At 38.4% G+C, this 21,321-nt stretch overlaps 1 protein-coding gene across 3 annotated transcripts in view; it reads right to left on the minus strand.

Annotated features, from left to right (window-relative positions):
- VTI1A (vesicle transport through interaction with t-SNAREs 1A) overlaps window positions 1-21,321 on the minus strand; it is a 373,769-nt gene that overhangs the window by 130,018 nt on the left and 222,430 nt on the right. For 2 of the 3 annotated variants that reach the window (XM_011927869.1, XM_011927867.1), the window contains 2 exons: window positions 20,031-20,101; window positions 19,321-19,382 (listed from right to left, as the gene is read on the minus strand). In XM_011927869.1, the coding sequence (XP_011783259.1) occupies window positions 19,321-19,382; window positions 20,031-20,101 (133 nt within the window). Of the gene's footprint in view, window positions 1-16,138; window positions 16,377-19,320; window positions 19,383-20,030; window positions 20,102-21,321 lie in introns of those variants that run through there. The other variant, XM_011927868.1, reaches the window with a different exon arrangement.

A 21,321-nucleotide genomic window follows, 5' to 3' on the forward strand; every position in this document is an offset into this window, starting at 1 on the left:
GTCTTAAAAAAAAAAAAAAGACTTGGTCACTGGCCAGGATGGCTCCATATCATGTCCATTGGTTCATGTCTGTAGGGCTGTGCCCATTTCCTTCTCCTCACAGATCTGCAAGGCCAAGGTGTCCTGCAGTACCCTGCCAGGTCCTCTCAAGTACTCTGTCAGCTTTAGTCATGCTGCTGAAATCAGCCCCTCCTTCTTCTGAGGCTGGTTGCATCTCTATTTGTAAGTAGAAATAATAAAAGCCAGAGAACTTGATCAACGAGGCAGGTTTGCACCAAGTAAGAACCCCAGTGCCTAGAGATGGGTTTCATTCTGAAAATGTTACAATGTCTTGACAAGACATATCATTAATACATTTTTATCCAAAGCAAAACTGGGTGAAAATTTTCAAGTCTTATTAAAGCAAAATTGTCGCTTAAAAAAAAAAAAAGGTTGCCGGGCACAGCGGCTCACACTTGTAATCCCAGCACTGTGGGAGGCCGAGGCGGATCACAAGGTCAGGAGATTCAGACCATCCTGGCTAACACAGTGAAATCTCATCTCTACTAAAAATACAAAAAATTAGCCGGGCACGGTGGCAGGAGCCTGTAGTCCCAGCAACTCGGGAGACTGAGGCAGAAGAATTGCGTGAACCTGGGAGGCACTCCAGCCTGGGTGACAGAGCGAGACTCCGTCTCAAAAAAAAAAAAAAAAAAAAAGTTGTAGTATGCCTAGGCCCGTTTTGTTGATGTGGTGAAGTTTGATTTGATCCTTTCCTATTCAGTCTCTCTGATCTGATCTGTAGCTTCCTAAAGTCCTCCAGGATCTAGCCCTGGCTCCCCTCTACCCCTCCACCCACCGATTCTCAGCAAGGAATCTGATTATGTCACACTCAGCAGAGCTGAGGAACAGGTTACAGCGGTGCCCATAGAGCATCTGAGGAGACAGCACAGCTGCATGATCAAGGCAGCAAGCTCTAAAGGGAGGCATTTTGGGCACCAGCTCGGGATGGCAGTTTTGATGGCACAGTGCCACTAAAGAAAAAGTACACCTTTTGGTGGGGTTCTATTCTGTCTACATACGTAGTTTGTAGTACCTTTCAGAAGTCTTAGAAAAACACCATGAAACCAGTGATGTTTAAGAGGAAATAACGTGTGAAAAGAAACACATCAATGGGTTACATGAAAACTGTGAAAGAACTTGGCCCTTAATAAGGTTCCTTCTGTCCAGAGCATATAGTAGGCACTCACGCTGTGGCTGACTTTGCGAGGCAGTATTCGGAATGGACCCTTAAATCCTGCCTCACTATATTACTTAGAGGGACACTTAAACCTCAAAGAAGATTCATCTAAAGAAACTAGCACGTTGGAATTCATTTTCCCTAAGGCTTCCATGCCTTGTGTCAGTAAATCATCAATAATTAAATACCAACAGTTAAAACAGGACCACCCAGGCAGACAGGCCCAAGGGTAGAGCTATAGAAATAGTTCGTATGGCCCCCTTATCTAGGGCAATTTAAAAAATCACTCAAGTTCCAGTTTACAATGGTGCCTCGTCCATGGATCCTAATGCTGCCTCTATCAAAGTGTCCATTACATTTGAATGAAGAAAATAGAAGATGATGAAAATTTACACCACCAAAACTTACATCACAAACTGCCAGAGCCTAGAAGGATTTTCTACTGCTACAAAAAATGAACAGTGTTGAAAAATGAAAGAAGTGGTTCACCTGCCACAGTCTTCTACTAGATAGAAAGTGCACGGTTTTTAACAACCAGAAATCAAGATGCAATCTGTCTTATAAGTGTTGTAACTCAGGAGGTATTTGGACTGCTGTCTTCTTTTCTTTTTCTCTACATTCCCCATCTTGTTTCTCTTCTATATGCAGTAAGGAAATCAGAGTTCCCAAGAAAACAATAAATCAATATTAGGTAGCTATAGAGAAGGTATGGCATCATGCAGTGAATTCTGGGAACTGTGGTCTTCATAAATAGTGTGTTTTTTTGTGGTGGTGGGAGGGTAAGCTTGGGAAGGAGATGACAGTTGTACACATAAGGGGTGGACATTTTTCCCAACAGAGTCACGGAGTGGGAGAAGGAAGAAGTCCCATTTCTTTCCAACAAAGGGAACTGGGACAGAGGTAAGCATATCAAGCAGCTCTCCATTTGCAGATTCAAGATGTTGTTTTGAAAAGTAACCAAACAAAAAACTCAAAATAACATAAGGATGATAGAAAAAATCAATACTACAGAACAAGGGTGTGGGGCGGGGCGGGGGGGTGGGGCAGAAAACAACATCCTGAGGATTCTGAGAAAGAATGCAATTCTGAAACTTATGAACTAAAGAAACCAAAAAACGTTTTTGAAAATAGTTTAGTGTCCTTAATAAAAACAGTAAGAAGGTAAAGCTTTATCAAGCCAGGGCAGAAAACTGTAAGGTAAGAATCAGCGAGACTTCAAGGAGATAAGAGATGAGGCAACAGGATAGATAAAGAAAAGATTTCAGGGAAACCAGTAATGCAACAGCGGCATTAATACTCACATAACCAGCAGCACAGACTAGAATAGAAACAATGCTAGAGAGGGAAGTTAATGGTGTTGGAGATAAATGAGAAGAAAAAGAAGAGAACAACATTATTTTTAAAACATGACAAACATTGGAGATAGAGGTCTAGTGTTAGAATTGTGGATGATCCTGACACCAGAAAAATCTGAAATGGAAGCAATAATCCAAGACATGATTTTAAAAAAACCTCTTCTGGTCGGTAGAGGGAGGACTTGAATGTGCAGATTTAAAGTTCTGTGATCCAAGCAAAATGAGTCAAAGACCTCATATATAGAAATATCTAGACTCTGTTCAATTCCAAAGATTTATAAAACCAAAACTAAACAAACAAAACCCACAACATGTCACTCTAGAGTACCATAAATTGGTCTATTTTTCTGCTACTCTGAAACACGAAATGCCAGAAGACAATGGTTCCACATCTATAGATTCCTAAGATGGGTAGGATCTAAAAATATTACAGCCAGCCCAGTGTACACAGATACATACATTTGTGTATGTCACATATATGCAATTGGTGCAGTTCCTATATAGAAAAAAGAAGAGATCCAAATCAGGTACCATTCTTGAAAAGTTATTTGAAGATATATCCCAGCTGACTTCAAGATTAGAGAGTTAAGAACTCAAGAATGAGGAAGTCATAAAAGAGATAAGCAGGCGGGGTACAGTGGCTCACGTCTGTAATCCCAGCACTTTGGGAGGCCGACGTGGGTGGATCATGAGGTCAGGAGTTCGAGACCAGCCTGACCAACATGGTGAAACCCCATCTCTACTAAAAATACAAAAAAGTTAGCTGGGCGTGATGGCATGTGGCTGTAATCCCAGCTGCTTAGGAGGCTGAGGCAGGAGAATATCTTAAACTGGGGAGGCGGAAGTTGTAGTGAGTCAAGATCACGCCACTGCACTCCAGACTGGGCAACAAAATGAGACACTGTCTCAAAAAAAAAAAAAAAAAAAAAGAGAGATGAGCATTTATTATCTTCAAGGATGCCACACTAAGCAAATAATGTAGTTTATGAATGAGGATACATAGCTTCACTGTATAGCTATAAGCTAGAAAAAACCTGTATGTTTAACAGAAAGGAAATATTTCTATGAGGAAATACCATACAACCACATAAATAATGATTACAAAGAGTTTTTAATGGCATGGGAAAACACTTTCAGTTTACTCTTAATGCACATAATAGGATATAAAGTTTTATATGTTGTACATAAAAAAGTATGTACTGGAATAAAATATGCCAATTAATAGTTGTGACCTTTTGCCAGTATAATTATGAATAATTTTCTCCCTGTTTCTTGATAACGTTTTTTACCCTTACAAAATAAGAGGATTTTTTTTTTTTTGAAATGGAGTCTTGCTCTTGTTGTCAGGCCGGAGTGCAGTGGCATGATCTCGGCTCACTGCAACCTCTGCCTCCCGGATTCAAGCGGTTCTCCTGCCTCAGCCTCCTAAGTAGCTGCGATTACAGCTAATCGCACCACCACGCCCGGCTAATTTTTGTACTTTTAGTAGAGATGGGGTTTTGTCACATTGGCCAGGTTGGTCTCGAACTCCTGACCTCAGGTGATCTGCCCACCTCGGCCTCCCAAAGTGCTGGGATTAAGGTGTGAGCCACCGCGCCTGGCCCCAAATAAGAGGTTTTTAAAATCCTTTGTTATCATAATAAATTTTTAAAATTTGGCAAAAATACAAATCACAAAGACTGTGGAAACTTTAAGATTATAATATTAAGTGAGTAAAGCAATATAATATTGAACTTGAAACATGACTAAAAGGTTGGAAGGGAATACTTGGGTCAAAGAAAGAGCTTGTTTCAAGGTAAAGGGATTAAAAACAATTTTTTTACTTAAAAATTTCTTTAATATTACTATTTTCTGTTTTATAGGGAAAATATGATTTAAAAAGAATATTCCCAAATAAAACAAGTTAGTCATATCTTTGATATGGTAATATTGCAGAAAAACAAATCTTTCTGAGGCCAGCAACCACTTTCCGCCTATGGTCTCCCAAAGACCACTCAGGTTCACTTTCATGTTCCAACCAATTACCATTATTACAACTCAGGCCAAGCACTTTGAGGGCAGGACCTTGTTATATGTTACACTCTCGTTCCTAGCACTTAACCCAGTGTTTGGGGAATTGCAAGTGCTTCAGAAATATTTGGTGAATGAACAAATGAATAACAGAAGGAAAGACTATTTGATTTTATAGGTATATCTTTTGGTAAAAAGACTCTTTGCATTCATCTACTTTTTATAGCATCTCCAATGTTGAAACTACAAGCATGCTTTGCTTCAAGAAGTCTCATCACTTATCATAGATTGCGTGCTCTGTGGAAATCCAGCCACAGCCAAAACCTGGTGCCATATTTTTATTTCTCTGTTTCCATTTCAAAAGAAAAAGCTGTAGTTAATTCTAATTTTCCTGCGGGCAGAGGGAAGAGGAAATTTTTATGTATGTGAAAGAATGGCACCCCCTCCAGCCATCTGAGGACAGTTCCTCCCAGGAACACCTGTTTGCTCCAATTGAAGCCGGTCCAAATTGAGTCCCTGGGATCAGGAGCGAGCTCTCCAAATGCCCCACCATTCTACAATATTTATTCCCCACCTGTCTGATGGCCATGATGACTTGGGAATGCTCCAGCCAGGGAAAGCTGTTTCTTGGCCCTGACATGGCACAACTAACAACAGCTAATGTTCATCCAGAATCTAGTCTGGATCCAGTTGCCCCAGAGTATAAAAATGCCCTTTCTCTCTCAGTCTACCAGGCTTAGCAAAAGCTCTTAAGGAGGGGGAGGTAAATAATTTTTCATCTTCATACCAGTGTGTTGCAAAACCAAGTGGTACGTTTCCTTTTCTGTTTCTTAAACCTGACTTTTGAGTTTTCTATTCATATTTAACACTTAGTATTCTGGTTTTATTAAATAGTTGCCCACTACTAAAAATGAAGATTGGTAAATTAATTTCTCCAACAAGAAAACTGTTGAAATTCAGAAGGTAAAATACCATAAAAACAACCTTAAACACATAATTTAACATGTAATTCAGGGAAGAAAAAGAGGTGCCCACATCAAACTCTAGCTATAATAGTGAAATAATGTTTTGTTTAAAAAATTCTAGCCATGAGAAAACTGTACATTTGAAAAGCTTACATAAAGCCTTATAAAAGAAGAGACCTTTTATCTCTTCCAGATCCATAAGCTCGAAAATACTTTATCTATGCAATTTCAAGGCACATAAAAACCCCAGTGAATAAATAAAATATTCTTTTTTTCTTTATACAGATGCTTTAAAAAATTATCCATATAAATAGCTTGGCCTTGAACAAACAGATTAAAAGACCTAAAAAGCTATGGCTTCAGATCATGTATACAGAATAGAAAATGAATGCTTTTCTTTATTGGCTGGGCAAGTTTTCTAATAACTAAATTTCTATAAGCCCATTCGATGATAAAGATTTAATTGGGACACATGAAGAAAATTCAGTATTTTTAAGTGATATGCTTATCAAATAAATAATATGCCACAATAAAATAATTTATATACTTTGCCAACATTCTTTGCATCTATTCATGAATCATAGGTAGAATATGTATAGTCAACATGCAGTATTATTTCAAAGACCTGTCTTTAAAATGAACTTTTTAATAAATATGTAATTTTATAAATATGTAAAGTTTTATAAATATGTAATTTTAGTCAAGTGTGTGAAAATTTGCAATATTTTTCTAAAACTGGGGCACAACCAGTGAAAAGATTTTTCATAATTGTTTACAATTAGATCTTATTAGGTGATTTCAAGCCTTACTTAAGAAAATTTTAGAGTTCATCATAATTAAAAAATTTGAATTTGTGTAATTTTCACATGTCAAAAATATTCTTCTTTTGATTTTTCCCAATCATTTAAACATGTAAACCATTACTGGCCTGAGGGCCATACAAAAACAGGTGGCAGGCTGGATTTGGTCTGCTGTCTATGATTTGCTCACTCCTGTTCTAAAAGCTAAAGGCTTCTGGCTGGGCACAGTGGTTCATGCTTGCAATCTCAGCACTTTGGAGGGACTGAGGCAGGAGGATTGCTTGAGGCCAAGAGTTTGAGATCAGTCTGGACAACATAAGGAGATCCTGTCTCTACAAAAAAGTTAAAAATTAGCTGGGTGTGTGAGGTGGACCTGTGGTCGCGGCTACTCAGGAGGCTAAGGTGGAGGTGGAAGGATCACTTGAGCCCAGAAAGTTGAGGTTGGTTGCAGTGAGCTGTTGCTGGGCCACTGTACCCTAGGCTCAGTGACAGTGAGACCCTGTCCCTTAAAAAAAAAAAAAAAAAGAAAGAAAGAAAACAGAAACAAAAGAAAAATTCAACAGTTTAAGGTAAGATTGAAGCTTTCATATTATATTAACTTTACAAGCAGATGAGGTTACAAGTTGTTTTATTAATTTCCTATGTATCCTCAACACAGCTGTGGTCAAACATCTTCTTAACACCCCAACATCATCACCACTGTTTCCCTGCAAGTGTTCAAATTCTGCTGCTAGGAGCTATTACCTTGAAGCTGTCATGAGAAGGAAAAAGGCCTAATGCCACATGTGGGTTAAGAATGGGGCAGTGACTGTCAGGTCTGGTTCTTACCTATCATCTCCTCTGTGAAGTCTTATCTGCACATCCAGGCCCCAGGAATTTCTTCTTCCTGTCATCGCCTAGAGCAATGATCTCTCACTTACTATGTAGCACAAGTTACTATGTAGCACAAGTTACTATGTATTGTTTCTTAAAATGTCTTTCAACAAAAGCTCCCAATTAGATATTAAGCTACCTAGGAGTAGAGTTTTGAATTTGGTGAATCTCCAATGACTAACATTGGATTCTTAAGGGAATCTCCATATGCCCTTTTACCCAGTAGACATTAAACATTTGGTGTTGAAGAAAAGGCTGATGGTGTTACTGCCAGAATGCTGCTAAGAACATGATTTCTATAGCTAAAACCAGGGTACTGGTCCAAGTTTTGCTCTATCTTTGTGGCGTGAACTTGGGCAAGACTCAACTTCTGTAGGTCTCAATTATCTATACCACAGGATAATAATGATAATACGAATTCAGAGTTCTTATGAAGAATAACTTAAATAAAATAATATATGTGACTGTGTCTTATAAATCATAAGGCCCCATATAAATTTAACTGCTCTGACTGTCTTTAAGGACGTACTTTTGACAAATGATCTGATATCCCAAGGATGGCATCCTTGTGTTTTCAGTGTCTTGTTGAACTTTGTGGAAAAATTCAAAATAAGTGTTTCTTGTAGGTCAATGCATTTTAAGTAAACCAGAGTATCAAAGTAATTAAGTGGTATTTAGTTAGGAAATTGGACACAGTTCTTTAACAATATCTCATTTTCTCAACTTTTTTTTTTTTGGAGTTGGTTGTAGACTCTTTTGAAAATTTTATGGAAATTTAATGGAAAATCCCCAGAAAGATGCATATACACACATACGCACACACATTTTTAGAAAACTTTAGATATTCAAGACTCCATGAAGCCCACTCCAGGACGGGAACCACTGCCCTATGGCTTGAGACAGGGAGTGTGGTTTCAGGAAAGCACCAGGGGACCTGATTCAGACATCTTTAACTGATTTGGGAATTAAATGGTTGACAGGTGTTTTTTTTTTCCCCCTCATCACAAAATCTTAAGCCATAGGAATGTAGGTGGACAGTGGAATAGCTTTTTCCTAGGTAAACTATAATTGTACAGGAAACTATAGTGCTGTTTTTTTTCGTAATTCCAAGCTGCTTCAACTCTCTTTTTAAAAGCGTGGTCAAATTTACCATTCTGGCATTTTCTCCATTGATAGTCATACCTTGGTTTCAAAGTTCTTCACATAACTTTGCAAAAGAAGTCATTAGCCTTTAAAAAGAACACTGAGGTGAAAAAAATATCATTACACCTCCTATCACGTCAGCTTCCACATTGTCAAAATGTTTGAGATAATTTTAAATAAAAAATGAAAACCTCAACTAACACTAGCAAGGTGGTCAAACATCACAATTTAAGAAATATTTTAACTGCACTTTAGAGTATTGAATATATTTCTTCACAGTGCCTTTTTTTTTTCCCCATAAAAGAAAAGAATTCTTTCTTAATACCTAGATGACAAATTCTCAAGATATACACAGTTGTTTCTTATTATGGCTTCCCTGGAAAACATTTCTGGGAAAGCACAATCCCCAGCCACTTACTTTGTTTACAACAGACAAAACTGCTTGTGTGGTATAAATAGGAGTCTGTCCTTAAATGCTGCTGAAAAATAAAATGCAACCATGAAAAGGAGCCATTTCCTGCCCTAAAGGTGGCTTAAAAAAAATTCTTAGCTACTTTAGGAACAGCACCAAAGCGTAAATAATAATTATCAATTGCCGCATAATAAAAAACTAATTTTATATTATAGAAAAAAAACAAAAATGAAAACAAGCCACATATTCCAGAGATGCCCTCAGAATTGTCAGCATTACAGGGTTTTCTTGCCCTGCAAGATGATGAAACCCCCTTTTGTCCTCCTGCGTTTGTGATGTATATCTATAACTCGTCCTTGTTTGTGCAGATAAGCCTTGCCTTGTCTCCCTAACTGCACTTTCAAAAGCAGATTCACAGTTGTTTGACTTTTGATCTGAGTAGCAGCTAGCTCGACCACCTGCACTGTGCATGAGCTGTTACTGAGCTTGCTTTGTCCCGTCTTATAACACAGCCAGCCTTTTAAAATTGATGTGTGAATACACTAATTTACAATGTGAGCGTTGAAACCAAAAAATATGGTGGTGGTAGCGGTGGTGGCAGCCGAAGAAGGGGGAGATTTGTGGAGGGAGAAGCCCTAACTCTCGATTTATAAAGTTCAGATATTGTTTGCTGCCTCTGGCATTTAATGAAACAGATGGCCAAAGCCCTCCCTTAATTCACAATGGAGCAGACAGTGGTGTAATGGTGTGGGGGCCTGGAATTATAAAATGTTGTTTGGTGATGGTATACGTTAATAAATAGCCATTTACAAGGGGAGCTAAGGGCTCCATTACTTGCTTATAAGGAAGGCCTAGGGCTCCTTGCTTCAAGTTAACAGCTCAAGGCTGCGTTCAAAGAAGGCATTGACGGAAAAGGTAAAGTGCACCCTTCATATTCTATGTGGCATTCAAGAATGGCATGCATCCAGGGGAAAAAAGGAAAATCACAAAAGGAAAGTAATTCAAAAATTAGGTCAAATTGTGGCTCCCAATCAAGAAAAAAGATAAGATGTGTTTCCACTGTAATTAAATAATGGAGAAAATATTCTCTTATTGGGAAGTTACATATTTTATCTTTGAACGCACATGTTTACATGTAGCCAAAGTGCAACAGATAAAAACCCGCAGAGTTTCCACTAAATTATACCCATATGAACTCAGATAACAACTCTGAAACTATTTTTTGGCATTCTTCCAAAGACTATTCATTGATGAGGCCTACATCAGGGTAACGTGGCCGTGAGCCAAATGTGAGGAGGCTCCTGACCAGCAGTATCTCACAATAGAGAGGTGAGGGTTGACCTCGGGATCCTGAAGACAACTGGTCCTATAGCAATTCCTCATTCTTTTGGGGACAGAAATGTGCTGCGTGTACTATCACCACTCTCCAGTAACCACATTATCAACCGGTTATCAAGGTCCCATCTATGTGGCAAGAGGGTTATGCTGGGCCTTGACTAAGGCTGCTTTAAGGCTGCTTTCGCTTTTATGAAACACTGTGGATCCTCCAGCTGACTGTGCGTCCTGCTCTGCTTTCAGGTGGGAAATTCTAAACCCGTCTAGGAACCTGCACACAGTTATCACCCTGGTTCCCTGACTTTGTTTCATTTCTCTTTCATCCATGTTTCTTCCCTTCTTAATATCTGCTACTTGCATAATACTGTGGGGGAGCTGTAAAGCATCCTTTTGGGGATAAGGTGGAGGACACAAAAAAATCTAGAAGAAAATTAAGACACAGTTGATAATAATTATAATACATGCCATGCAAAGTAGATGATGTTCATGTCTTGTGAGAAGTACAAGCTGCTGTGAAAGATCAGAACAAAGATGCACCATTTCTGTCTCGGAGAGTGAAGAAGGCTTGCGGGAGAGTGAGGTAATTCACCTGAGACCCAGAGTATAGACAAAAGCTCATTTGGAATATTCTAAAGGTAACATCTGTTGTTTTTGCCCACCCAGTATCCATTACCCTTTCAGAAAAAAGCTCTCAGATTATTCTGAGGGGACTATGCCTCATCCATTCGTAGTCTGTTTGTCCGTCCCCTGCACAGGGTCTCATGCCTACAACATCAGATCATAGATTAAAGGAGTTTTTACCTGACCAAAACCAATCCGAATCAGTAAGATTTCATGCTATTACTTTCACTGGAGGTATTCGAATGAAAAAATCGCTATATTCAATGGCTGTACTGAGGCGCTGGCAAGAGCTGTCTCCACCAGGGGAATCCTTGACGAAGGCCAGAACCCGTCCATAAGTGATCTGAGACGCGAGATGGAAAGAGCAAGAGCCAGTCCTGACGATATTGTTGGAACTTTTAGATTCAAACGCTGTTTCAAGTCGCTTCTACCCTTGGACTACTTAGTTACATGAGTTCAGATACATATGTGTGTGTGTGTGTGTGTGTGTGTATTTTATGGCCAGTTTGATCTGGATTTCTGCCATATGCAACTGGAAGATTTTGACTTATATAGGTGGCAAAAGGAGAACATTCCAGGTAGAAGTAACAGACAAAGCAAATGTCTAGAATTAGTGAAGAGTGAAGCTAGCTTGGAGGTTGTAAGTAGTTACTCCTAGTAGGGACATACCGCCTACCCAAAGGGAGCAGCAGCAAACAAGGCTAGAAAGTTCACTGGAAAACCTTAACGATGAGACTAAGGAAGACATTCTGTGTTGAACATCACTATGGGAGATCCCTAAGTACAGAAGAAACAGCACTCGTCTGGCACCCTCCAAGTAAATTGGTCGGTAATATTCAGAAGGGCAAAAGAAGGGAAGAAGAAGTACAGAGACCAACTAGGAGCCCCCCCTCCCTAAACAGCCTAAATGAGATGGGAAACATGTGAGACTGGAGGACTGCTTTGCTCCAGGTAGTACTCAGAACGCACTAGAGTAGTTCAAGAAATGCTGCTGAGTGACGGTCCCAGAAGGAAGGGGGAACAGTGGCGCCATGGTAGAAACAGGGACATAAGGAAAGGATGATGGGATTTATTATTATTGATTTGTAATTTTTAAAAAATTCCTACGAAACTCTAGTAATGGAAAAAGAAAACTTAAAAACATCAATTAAAAATTCATCAACCTCGAAGAACTATTAATTAACATTTTGATTTTAGTCTTTGCTCTCAGGCCCTATTTCTTTTAAAACCAATGCTGATAATGATGATAACCAATACCTCAGTACTTCCTGGTACTTTATCATGTGCCAGGCACTGTCATGTGCACTTTACATGTATCTACACATTTATAAACATTTCCATAGTAAAGACTATTGTTATCTCTATTTTGCAAATGAGGAAACTGAGGTACGAAGAGGTGAGATTCTTGCCAAAGGTTACTAGCTAAAAAGCGGCAGAGCCAGTGCAGCTCTAGAGCCTACTACCCCTTATCTACTGGGACATATGCCTCTGGACGCGTACATAGAAATTTCACATAAATAATTAAAGAAGACTGGGACTGTTTGCTCCAGCAAGGATAAGACTCCAGATGATAAAGTTAGATATAGAAATAAAATTTTCTAACAATGACACTTGTCAAATTCCAGAGGTAAGGGAGATGATAGACTCTTCTGCTGCACGGTGCTGTTATTTCTTGCTTCTGGTTAATGCCACAAGGTCTACGCTTAGCAATACAACAATTCGAAAGGACTCCTTAAGAACACACTCACTTGGGACTCCTATGGCACACAGTAGCTGCAGTTGAGCGCCTTCAGCCCACCCTCAATGATGGGATCCAGTAGGGTTTGTTCCTTGCTTTCAGAAACAACTGTCTGCACACCCAGAAGGGTTGTCTGACCATCTGTAAGGAAACTGAGTCTCCACAGAAGGATAAATAGTTGGTGCAGTAGGAAAACAAGGCCCTGGAGGCAGACGACTTACGTAGACCCTGATGATATTTACCAGTGGTTCCCTTATTTCTTAAAACGGGAGTAATAGTATCCATCTTATGGAGTTATCATGAAAGTGAAAGAAGGTAACGTATAACAAACATCTAGGACTGTGGCTGCTACCTACCCATCAGAGAGTGCATAAGTAGCAGTGTTTTTGGTTATTAAAGGGTATAGTATAGCATGGATTTTGAATTTCCTGGTCAGTGAAATGAGAGGGGGGCATGGGACAGTGAAAGGACTGACATACAATTGCCAATGTTTAATATTTCCAAGTATTTATTTTTCTATTTACTATAACAATGAACCTAGTTTAAGGAAATTATTTACTGCCACCAATTATTTCACAGAAGAAATGGAACTATAATAGCATCTGACAATAAAAGTTGGCATAACAAAAATTCAACTGCTTGTTCTTACTCTTCTTACCACTAGTGAAAACTGGTTCTGATTCATAAACTGGCCTTTGGGAACTTTGTGTAGTGTGTCAAAAGAGCAAACTAAGTTCACATCCTAATTCTGTTCCTTTCTACAATATGTGAATCTGGATAGTTTACTTAACTTCACCAAGCACAGTTTGCCTCACCTGTAAAATGGGGATAGTGATGCCTCCTTCGCAGAACTGTTAAGGATAAAATCAGATAAGATGTATAATACATGATTTAGGGTCACATATGCACTTAAGACTCAATGAATGCAGCTGGTAGAGTTATCATTGACAAGGTGTTGCATTCAAGTGTCTGACACTAGAACAAAATTCTATGTTTAAAGGCACAGCATGTTATTAAAGAGAAACATATAAGCAAATCCAAAGCTATTCTTTGGTTTGGTAAAAACGTTACCCATGCTGGCCTTGAAGAGGTTATAGGACAAAGGCAATGAGTCAAGTGTACAGAAATAAACTTATGCACACAAAAAGGACCAAGATTTTAAAAATCTCTTTGTAGCATTATTCTAGCTCAGATCTTAAATCTGTTAAGTCCAAAGAATCTATTGGAAATGTAATCACTTTATTCTGAAAGAATAAGCGCTTGATTAAAAGCTGAAGAATAGTTTAGACATTGAGATTTTGCTACACTAATTTCAGGTCAGGGCCCAAGTTTATCACCAGTAAGTAAAATGTGCTGAGAAAGAGGAATGAGAGAAACAGAGAAAAGAAAAAGAGATAGAGATAGAGATGTAAAAATATAAATGCAAGGTACTATGAGAGAAGGTACTTTCTTCAGTGCCTAAAAATTGACAGCACATTTTCAAGGACATTTTTCTCACAAGTCTTGAAAACTCTCTACTGTTGAATTTTCAGACATTGTAATAAGAACAATTGGAATATAACAGAATGCTTTCTGGGCAAAATGAAGGAGAAAGAAGAATGCGTTTTTAAAAGAAGCTTAAATATCTAGCCATGGCGTATGTAAGAATAAACCTGTTTTTATTTTAAAAATTTTATTTCTATAGCTTACAGATCTTGCATTGGCATTCCTGGTCTATTTACTCTCAGGAATCATTCTCACAGTGCATTTAAGCTTTCCAGATGTTTTACCTGTCACTCTACCAAAGACTATGTTTAAAATGTAAAATGTGATAGCAATGATAGGTGGCAATGATTCCCCAGGCTAACTCAAAAGTAACTCTAACAAAAATATGCGTATTAAATAATATTGTGTGAATGGTGCTAGCTAGGTCAACTGCATTTAATACTGTCTGTTTTGTTGATATTACACATTAGTTACAAAAGACCTCTGAGCAGCTCCATGCATAAGGAAGTGAGCCATACTCATACCGGAAGGATAAACAAAATTCACTTTCTGAAGGAAACAATCTCTGTGTGTGTGTGTGTGCGTGTGTGTGTGTGTGTGTGTAAGTAGCTGGGGGCAAATATAGGTAGTGTGGGGGAGAGAGGAAATCATTTGATTTGAGATTGTCAAACAGGTGTTAAACAATCATCTATACCATTTCTTCTTTTCTTTCTCTTTTCTTTTTCTTTTTTTTTTTTGATATGGAGTCTCACTCTGTCACGTAGGCTGGAGTGCAGTGGTGCGAACTTGGCTAGCTGCAACCTTTCGTCTCCCAGGCTGAAGTGATTCTCATGCCTCAGCCTCCCAAGTAGCTGGGATTATTAGCTACTGCACCCGGCTAATTTTTTTCTATTTTTTAGTAGAGGTGAGGTTTCACCATGTTGGCCAGGCTGGTTTTGAACTCCTGGCATCAAGTGATCTGCCTGCCTCGGTCTCCCAAAGTGCTGGGATTACGGGCGTGAGCCACCACACCTGGCTGATGCCTTTTTTTGTTTGTTTTATAAGCACTTTGCCAGCATATACAATGCCGCAGAGGAGCCAAGGTAAAGTAGTAACATATCCTGTGAGTCTGGCTCTGTCGCCTAGGCTGGAGTGCAGCGGCCGGATCTCAGCTCACTGCAAGCTCCGCCTCCTGGGTTCACGCCATTCTCCTGCCTCAGCCTCCTGAGTAGCTGGTACTACAGGTGCCCGCCACCTCGCCCGGCTAGTTTTTTGTATTTTTTTTAGTAGAGGCGGGGTTTCACTGTGTTAGCCAGGATGGTCTCGATCTCCTAACCTCGTGATCCGCCCGTCTTGGCCTCCCAAAGTGCTGGGATTACAGGCTTGAGCCACCGCGCCCGGCCTATCCTGTAAATTTTTGTCAGTGGAGCTCTTAAACTATAACTTTGTTACATTCCTGAGGCATTTGTTCATGTACTTTTAGAAACAAATATACAATTAGTGATCAATCATTAACTCTTCAGAGGTAAAAGGAAATAGAATCATGATTTCTTTTTATTCTGACTCTGAATTTTGAAAATCTTAATTTTCATTTGTACTGATTGCCAACAGTTTGAACGAATAAGGCTTTCTGCTCAAAGGTATAGAAAAAGTACACATACAAACACACACATCAATACATACATATGAAGAGAAACATTTCAGCCTCCTAGTGATACTGTGACACTTTAAGACAGCCAATTATAAAAATCAAATTTTGTGAAAGTCAATGAAAAAATCCATTTATTGGACCCAGTTACAACATAAATGGTCATTTGTTTCATGACCATTTTCAATATTATCTGAATTCCACTTTATGTAAACTCTGTCTACAGAGTTAGGAAATGAACAGTTTGTCCCTTGATAACTCTCCATCTTATGTCAGAATAGAAGAAAAATTACTTTCCAGGAAATCAGTCATAGCTGTGTTCTGATGTGGACTTTTACTATTATAATTTTGAATTGACCGATTTTCTCCTTTGTTTTCTTTCTTTTGGTAATATGGCATGCTTACACGAAGAGCAATTTCTTTTTGGTTGAATCAGTTGCTATCTCACTAAATTACATATTATATGTCAATTTTTTTGCTTACCTTAGTTCTTTTCAAAATTTGTTTGCAATGATTCCATATACCATTTTCTATTTCTCTATTTTTTTTCCAAACATGTTGGCTTTATAGCCATTTAACTCGTATTTTTTTTTTTTTATTAGTTATTTGTTTTCCTCGTGTCCCTTTTAACGACCAGCAAGGACTAACTGCAGTTGTGGGATCTTCAATAGCTGCCTTGAGAATTTGTTAATTTTGTGAATTTCCATAGTACATTTTTATGCATATGTCTTCTACTACACTAAAGTACTCTGAAAGTGAGGATAAAATTGGGTTCATTTCAGGATCCCCAGCCCTGGCGTACAGACATTAAATATTTACTAAGGAAATGAATAAGCAGAAGAAAGAAAAGAAGAAAGGAAAGAAGGAAGGAAATAGATGTTTATCTTATTTGAAATTAAAAAAAGATTAAAAAGCATGAGTGGCAGATGATTATTTAGTGGCTGCTGGATTTTATAAACTTAATTTTGTTGCTTACTCATTTTGATTTCCCCAACTCCTTTTGGTCAGTTTTACAGATAATCAAGTGGACATATGCACAGATCTTGGTACCAATGGAACAGTGTTTTCACCTGTCTTCACAACAGACCATATGTAAAATGGCTCAAATGAGGAGCCATTCCAAGCCATTTTTGTTCACTTTACAAATTTGAGATCAAGGTTTAAAAGAATTAAAAAAATAACCTGCAATCTTTCTTTTAAACAAAGTAATTCCTTGGTTTGGTAAACTACAGAATATTTAACTATTTTCAGTCACACAGAATTTATCATATGAAAATAATTAAGCTTATGTTTTATGCAGGTAAATGCTCGCACTGCACAAAGAGGACATTCATTTTTTTTACACATTTGTGAAGGTGGCAGATGAGCACATGATTCAATATCATAGCATTTCCTAAATCACAAGTGCTTGCTGACACATGACATAGCTATGCAGTTTTGGTAACAAGAATAGTAAGAGAATGTGGCTTTTCTTTCTGAAATACAAGCTCACCAGGGCTGAAGCGAAAGCCATAGGAACGGGAGGGATGTAACGGGGAAAGCAAAATCAGAGCATTCAATAAGAGGCTTTGGTACATAAACCCTGCCTCTATTTCTCTGCAGAGAGCTTTTCTATGATATAACCAAAATAATGAAGCAGAGAGGTTGGTAAAATGTTTGTGCCTTTTCCCAAGTCCAAAATACATCGTATATCATATGGGGCAGTAATTAGAAACTAAAACAAAACCACCACTGCATTTGGTCCCCAGAGACCATTGCCAGGTTAAGGCATTGGCTGAAAATATCTGAATATCCTGGCTGATACCAAGATCCCAGCTGTGCCTAGTGAAAAACGTTGCCATACCATGTTTTTCATACGAACAGGTGGAACAGGTGGACTTAAGCGTACCCTTGGTTCAGATGTAGCAAGGTGATGTCCATCTGGGAATTTTTATTTCTGTTCATACTCTAGACACATCCCAAAAGAAGATGAGTCAGTGATTGACTGAGTTTGCCTACAAAGAGAACCCCATGCAGATTTCACCAGAGTAATTTTCTTCCGTAGGCTTCTGAAACAACCACGTTATTATGATTTCCCTACAGAAAGCCCAGTCAAAGGTTGCCGAAGTTGTTTGTGCTTTACCCTCTCCAAATGACTTGCAAATTTATTCAAACACAATATGAGGAGATGCTTTATTTGTTGAAATAACTGTCTACAGGACCATCAAGCAGAAACACGGACAGAAATACATTGGTTTCGAAACCCATAAATCCTTATTTGAATCTGCCAACCTGAAAGCCACGTGGAGCCCGCATAAACTATTTTTCCTAAATGCTACATCTGATTAAGCCATACCATTAAATGACAGCTGAACTTTAACATTAATATGATATTATTTAAATAACCACATCATTTTTTTTACACTAAAAATGATGAATGATTTCTGGACAGCTCAATTGACATAAAGCAGGAGGACTCTTTAATGAGATTTGACAAAATGGAGACATATGCAGAATACTCGTTACAGCTCACAACGCAGAAGCCCTCCCAGGGAAGCAATAGAGGTTTTTCCCTCCCCTTCCTTTCTTTTTTATTATCTATAGGCACTGAAGCATTCCTTTCAATCACCACTACCCTTCTCTCTGAATTCTGAGTTTTTCTTAGGCCATTTGCCTAGTACTCTTAATCAGAGAATTTGATGGCTTATGATTCTGAGTTAGGAGTCGGGGTCCAAGAAAACGAGGAGGAATGTCACATTATGCCAGCCTTGGCTGGAAATGTCCCAGGAACTTTAGGCTTGCTACCGGTCAGGCTGCTTAGAAAAATCTTATCAGTCTTGAAGATCAAACCACTAGACATTTGATTGGTTCTTATGTAATAAATCGGTAACACGGCAAACATACTTTTAGCAAACTATTTTATATGGATACGTGATCAGAGAAGACTTTAGTTATTTTTAGATGGTTGTCTTTATAGTATCAACTATAAAGATTTCCTTCTTAAAAATTCTAATTATGCCACTCCAGAGGCCATTCTCAATGTTTCTCATTCACTTTTCTATCCACAGTTCCAAACTGACAGGCATGCTAGATGATATTCTTACGTGGTAGATTCTGAATATGAAACAATTTTGCATTGAATGTACTTATAAGAACATTACCTATATTCATTCATTTATTTTCTCATACTATTTAGCATATTTTTCATCAATCAAGGTTGAGTTACACATATAAAACATGAACATTTGTTTGTTAGCACATATTATTCAGATAATCTTGACATTTTATAAATCATCTTTCAGTGTATACATAAAACAGAAATGTTTCCCCAAACAGTGTCACTTAAAGAAATGAAAACAAGGCAACAGAGAGCAAAGCTAACAGCAACTGTGCTCCTGAAAATGGTAGGTCTGCATTCCCTCCATAAGAAGGAGGCCATCAAAATAGAAAATAAAATCAGCCTGCTCCTGCCATGGGGCCTTCCTCAGGCTATGAAAAAACACTTCATGTCTAACCCTAATTTTTTCCATAGCTTCAGGTTACCCCCCTAGCTCAAGCCTTCTCTCTAATCTGTGTTAGTATGTGTCCCTGTCCAAACAAGAGTTAATATCAGTGCTTTATTATTTCAAACGGGTCCTGACACAGGGCACTAAGAGCAGAAGCTCAAAAACATGTAATATGCCCCGTTGCAACTGAATGAAAACATAATATTTTTAAAAAGAGACAGAGAGAAAGATAGGTCCCTACCTTGCTCTTACCTTCGCAACATCCCCGTCAGAATCCTGGAGCTTTTTCCCAAATTAGCGTCTGTTTCCCGAAGCTACAAGAAGAACAGCAATGTTAAAACAAAACAAAAGTTCATGCAATTAGATTATTTCTAAAGTGCATGGCAAGTGACAATTTATTTCACGATAGAAAATCCAAACAATAAAAATGTTCAAATATACAAAAATAAATACATTTCTGACAGCTACACAAACATGGAAAATTCTTATATTTGGAGAATGACACATGAGAGGTAATCTTGGGAGCTTTAAGCTGGACACTAGAACCAGATATAAAAGCAAAGCACAGGCTGAAAAAGTTTCATAAATATTTGGTAAATCATCTCCAACCTATGAATGTGCAAAGTCCTAAAAACATAAAAATAAAATGAATTGAGAAAAGATGACCACCAATAATTCTATAGTTTTCACTCTAAAAGATGAACATGCTCCAAAATCTCCCTCAGTGACCTTCTCTATAAGTAGTAAATAAAATACCCACCTGGGAGCATTCTGGGATGGGGACATAGAGTCAGCTGCTATTTGCTCCATGTCACTCTCTTTCTTTTCCTTTCCACAGACCTTACACCCTCTTTCACCTTAGATACATATATCTACCTAATTGCTATTGTTTATGTCCCAATGCCTTTCATTTATGTCTTCATTTACTGCATATGTGAAAAAACTGTATCACTTGTACTTACTCTTTCACGTGCTCGCTGTATCTTTTCTCTGTCATGACTAAGGTTTTCCAACATCTCCTGACCAATTTGCTCTATGGAAAAGAAAATCTGAGTAAGGAAAAATGACTTGGAGTGCACATGAGAATGACTCTCAGAAGTACCCAAATGACATAAAATGTTAAAGTAGCATGCATGCATTATACATTAGACACGTATTTCAATTCATGTATTTGAAAAATATAAACAGTATTTGATAAATTTGTCTATTTATCTTAGGTGTAATTAGATATTTGACCTATAGAACATAACCAACATGAGAATAATGACTTAGAGATGATGTCTTGCCCAGGCCACTCCAGCAAATATCAGCAAAGGTGGAGGAGAGCTGATGTCCATTAGTCTATTTTGTCATCATGGAATTTAGCTGTTGGTTTTTACAGGTTATAAGTAATGTTAATGATTCTGCTCTTCCTTTCCCCTTTCATTTTGCACATGTATGTCAGACTCCATTTAGAACAATTTTAATTTTAGTGTCTTCGCCCTGCACAAGTAATCCTCATATGCTCACCTACCTATGCTTATTGGTAGTGAACTGTCTCTAGGCTTCTGCTCTCTTCAAGGCAAGGGCTCATTTAATGTGTTATCAGCGGCTGTAGGTACTTGAGTCAACTCAAGGTGAGGTGCATTCCTTCTCAAGTAGTTGAAGACAGCTCATGCTGGAGACAGTGTTTTCACCCCAGAACTTTGAAACCCTTATACTGTTACAGGCATTTTAGAACACTAATTAAAAAGCCATACTGCTGAGTTCTAATGAGGTTTTCCCGTGCCATGATCATCTTATTTGGTTGACACCAGGCAGTCTCTTTTCCAATCTGCAGACCCTTATAGAAGACAGTAGGTATGGCTTGACTTCACAAATAACCAGCTGCCTTGAATAAATCGTTTTCAGACTCATTCTCCATTACCTGGGAGGTGCCTTATTCCATACTAGAAGGATGCCTCTCTTATAATCTTGGCAACCTATCTGACTACCTTATTCTACATCTCTCTCTCCTTTTCCCTCTTGCATTGTCTCTTTACTCATACCTATAACAACAATCATCTCTGGCTTACAGACATATAGAAGCATTCAAACAAGCACCTATTATAATAATAACAAATAATTTAATGAAGTCAGTAAGAAGTCACCATGGTAGTTATTTGGCTCATACATGTACACTGCTAGGCTTTTTTTAAAGGACACCCTAAAAATGTAGAGCAGTAGTTAGGCCACATTGAGAGCTTTGGCTGTGAGCTCACACTGCCTGAGCCA

The sequence above is a fragment of the Colobus angolensis genome, unplaced genomic scaffold (assembly GCF_000951035.1).
Source record: "Colobus angolensis palliatus isolate OR3802 unplaced genomic scaffold, Cang.pa_1.0 Scaffold75, whole genome shotgun sequence".
In the NCBI taxonomy this organism is placed as follows: Eukaryota; Metazoa; Chordata; class Mammalia; order Primates; family Cercopithecidae; genus Colobus; species Colobus angolensis.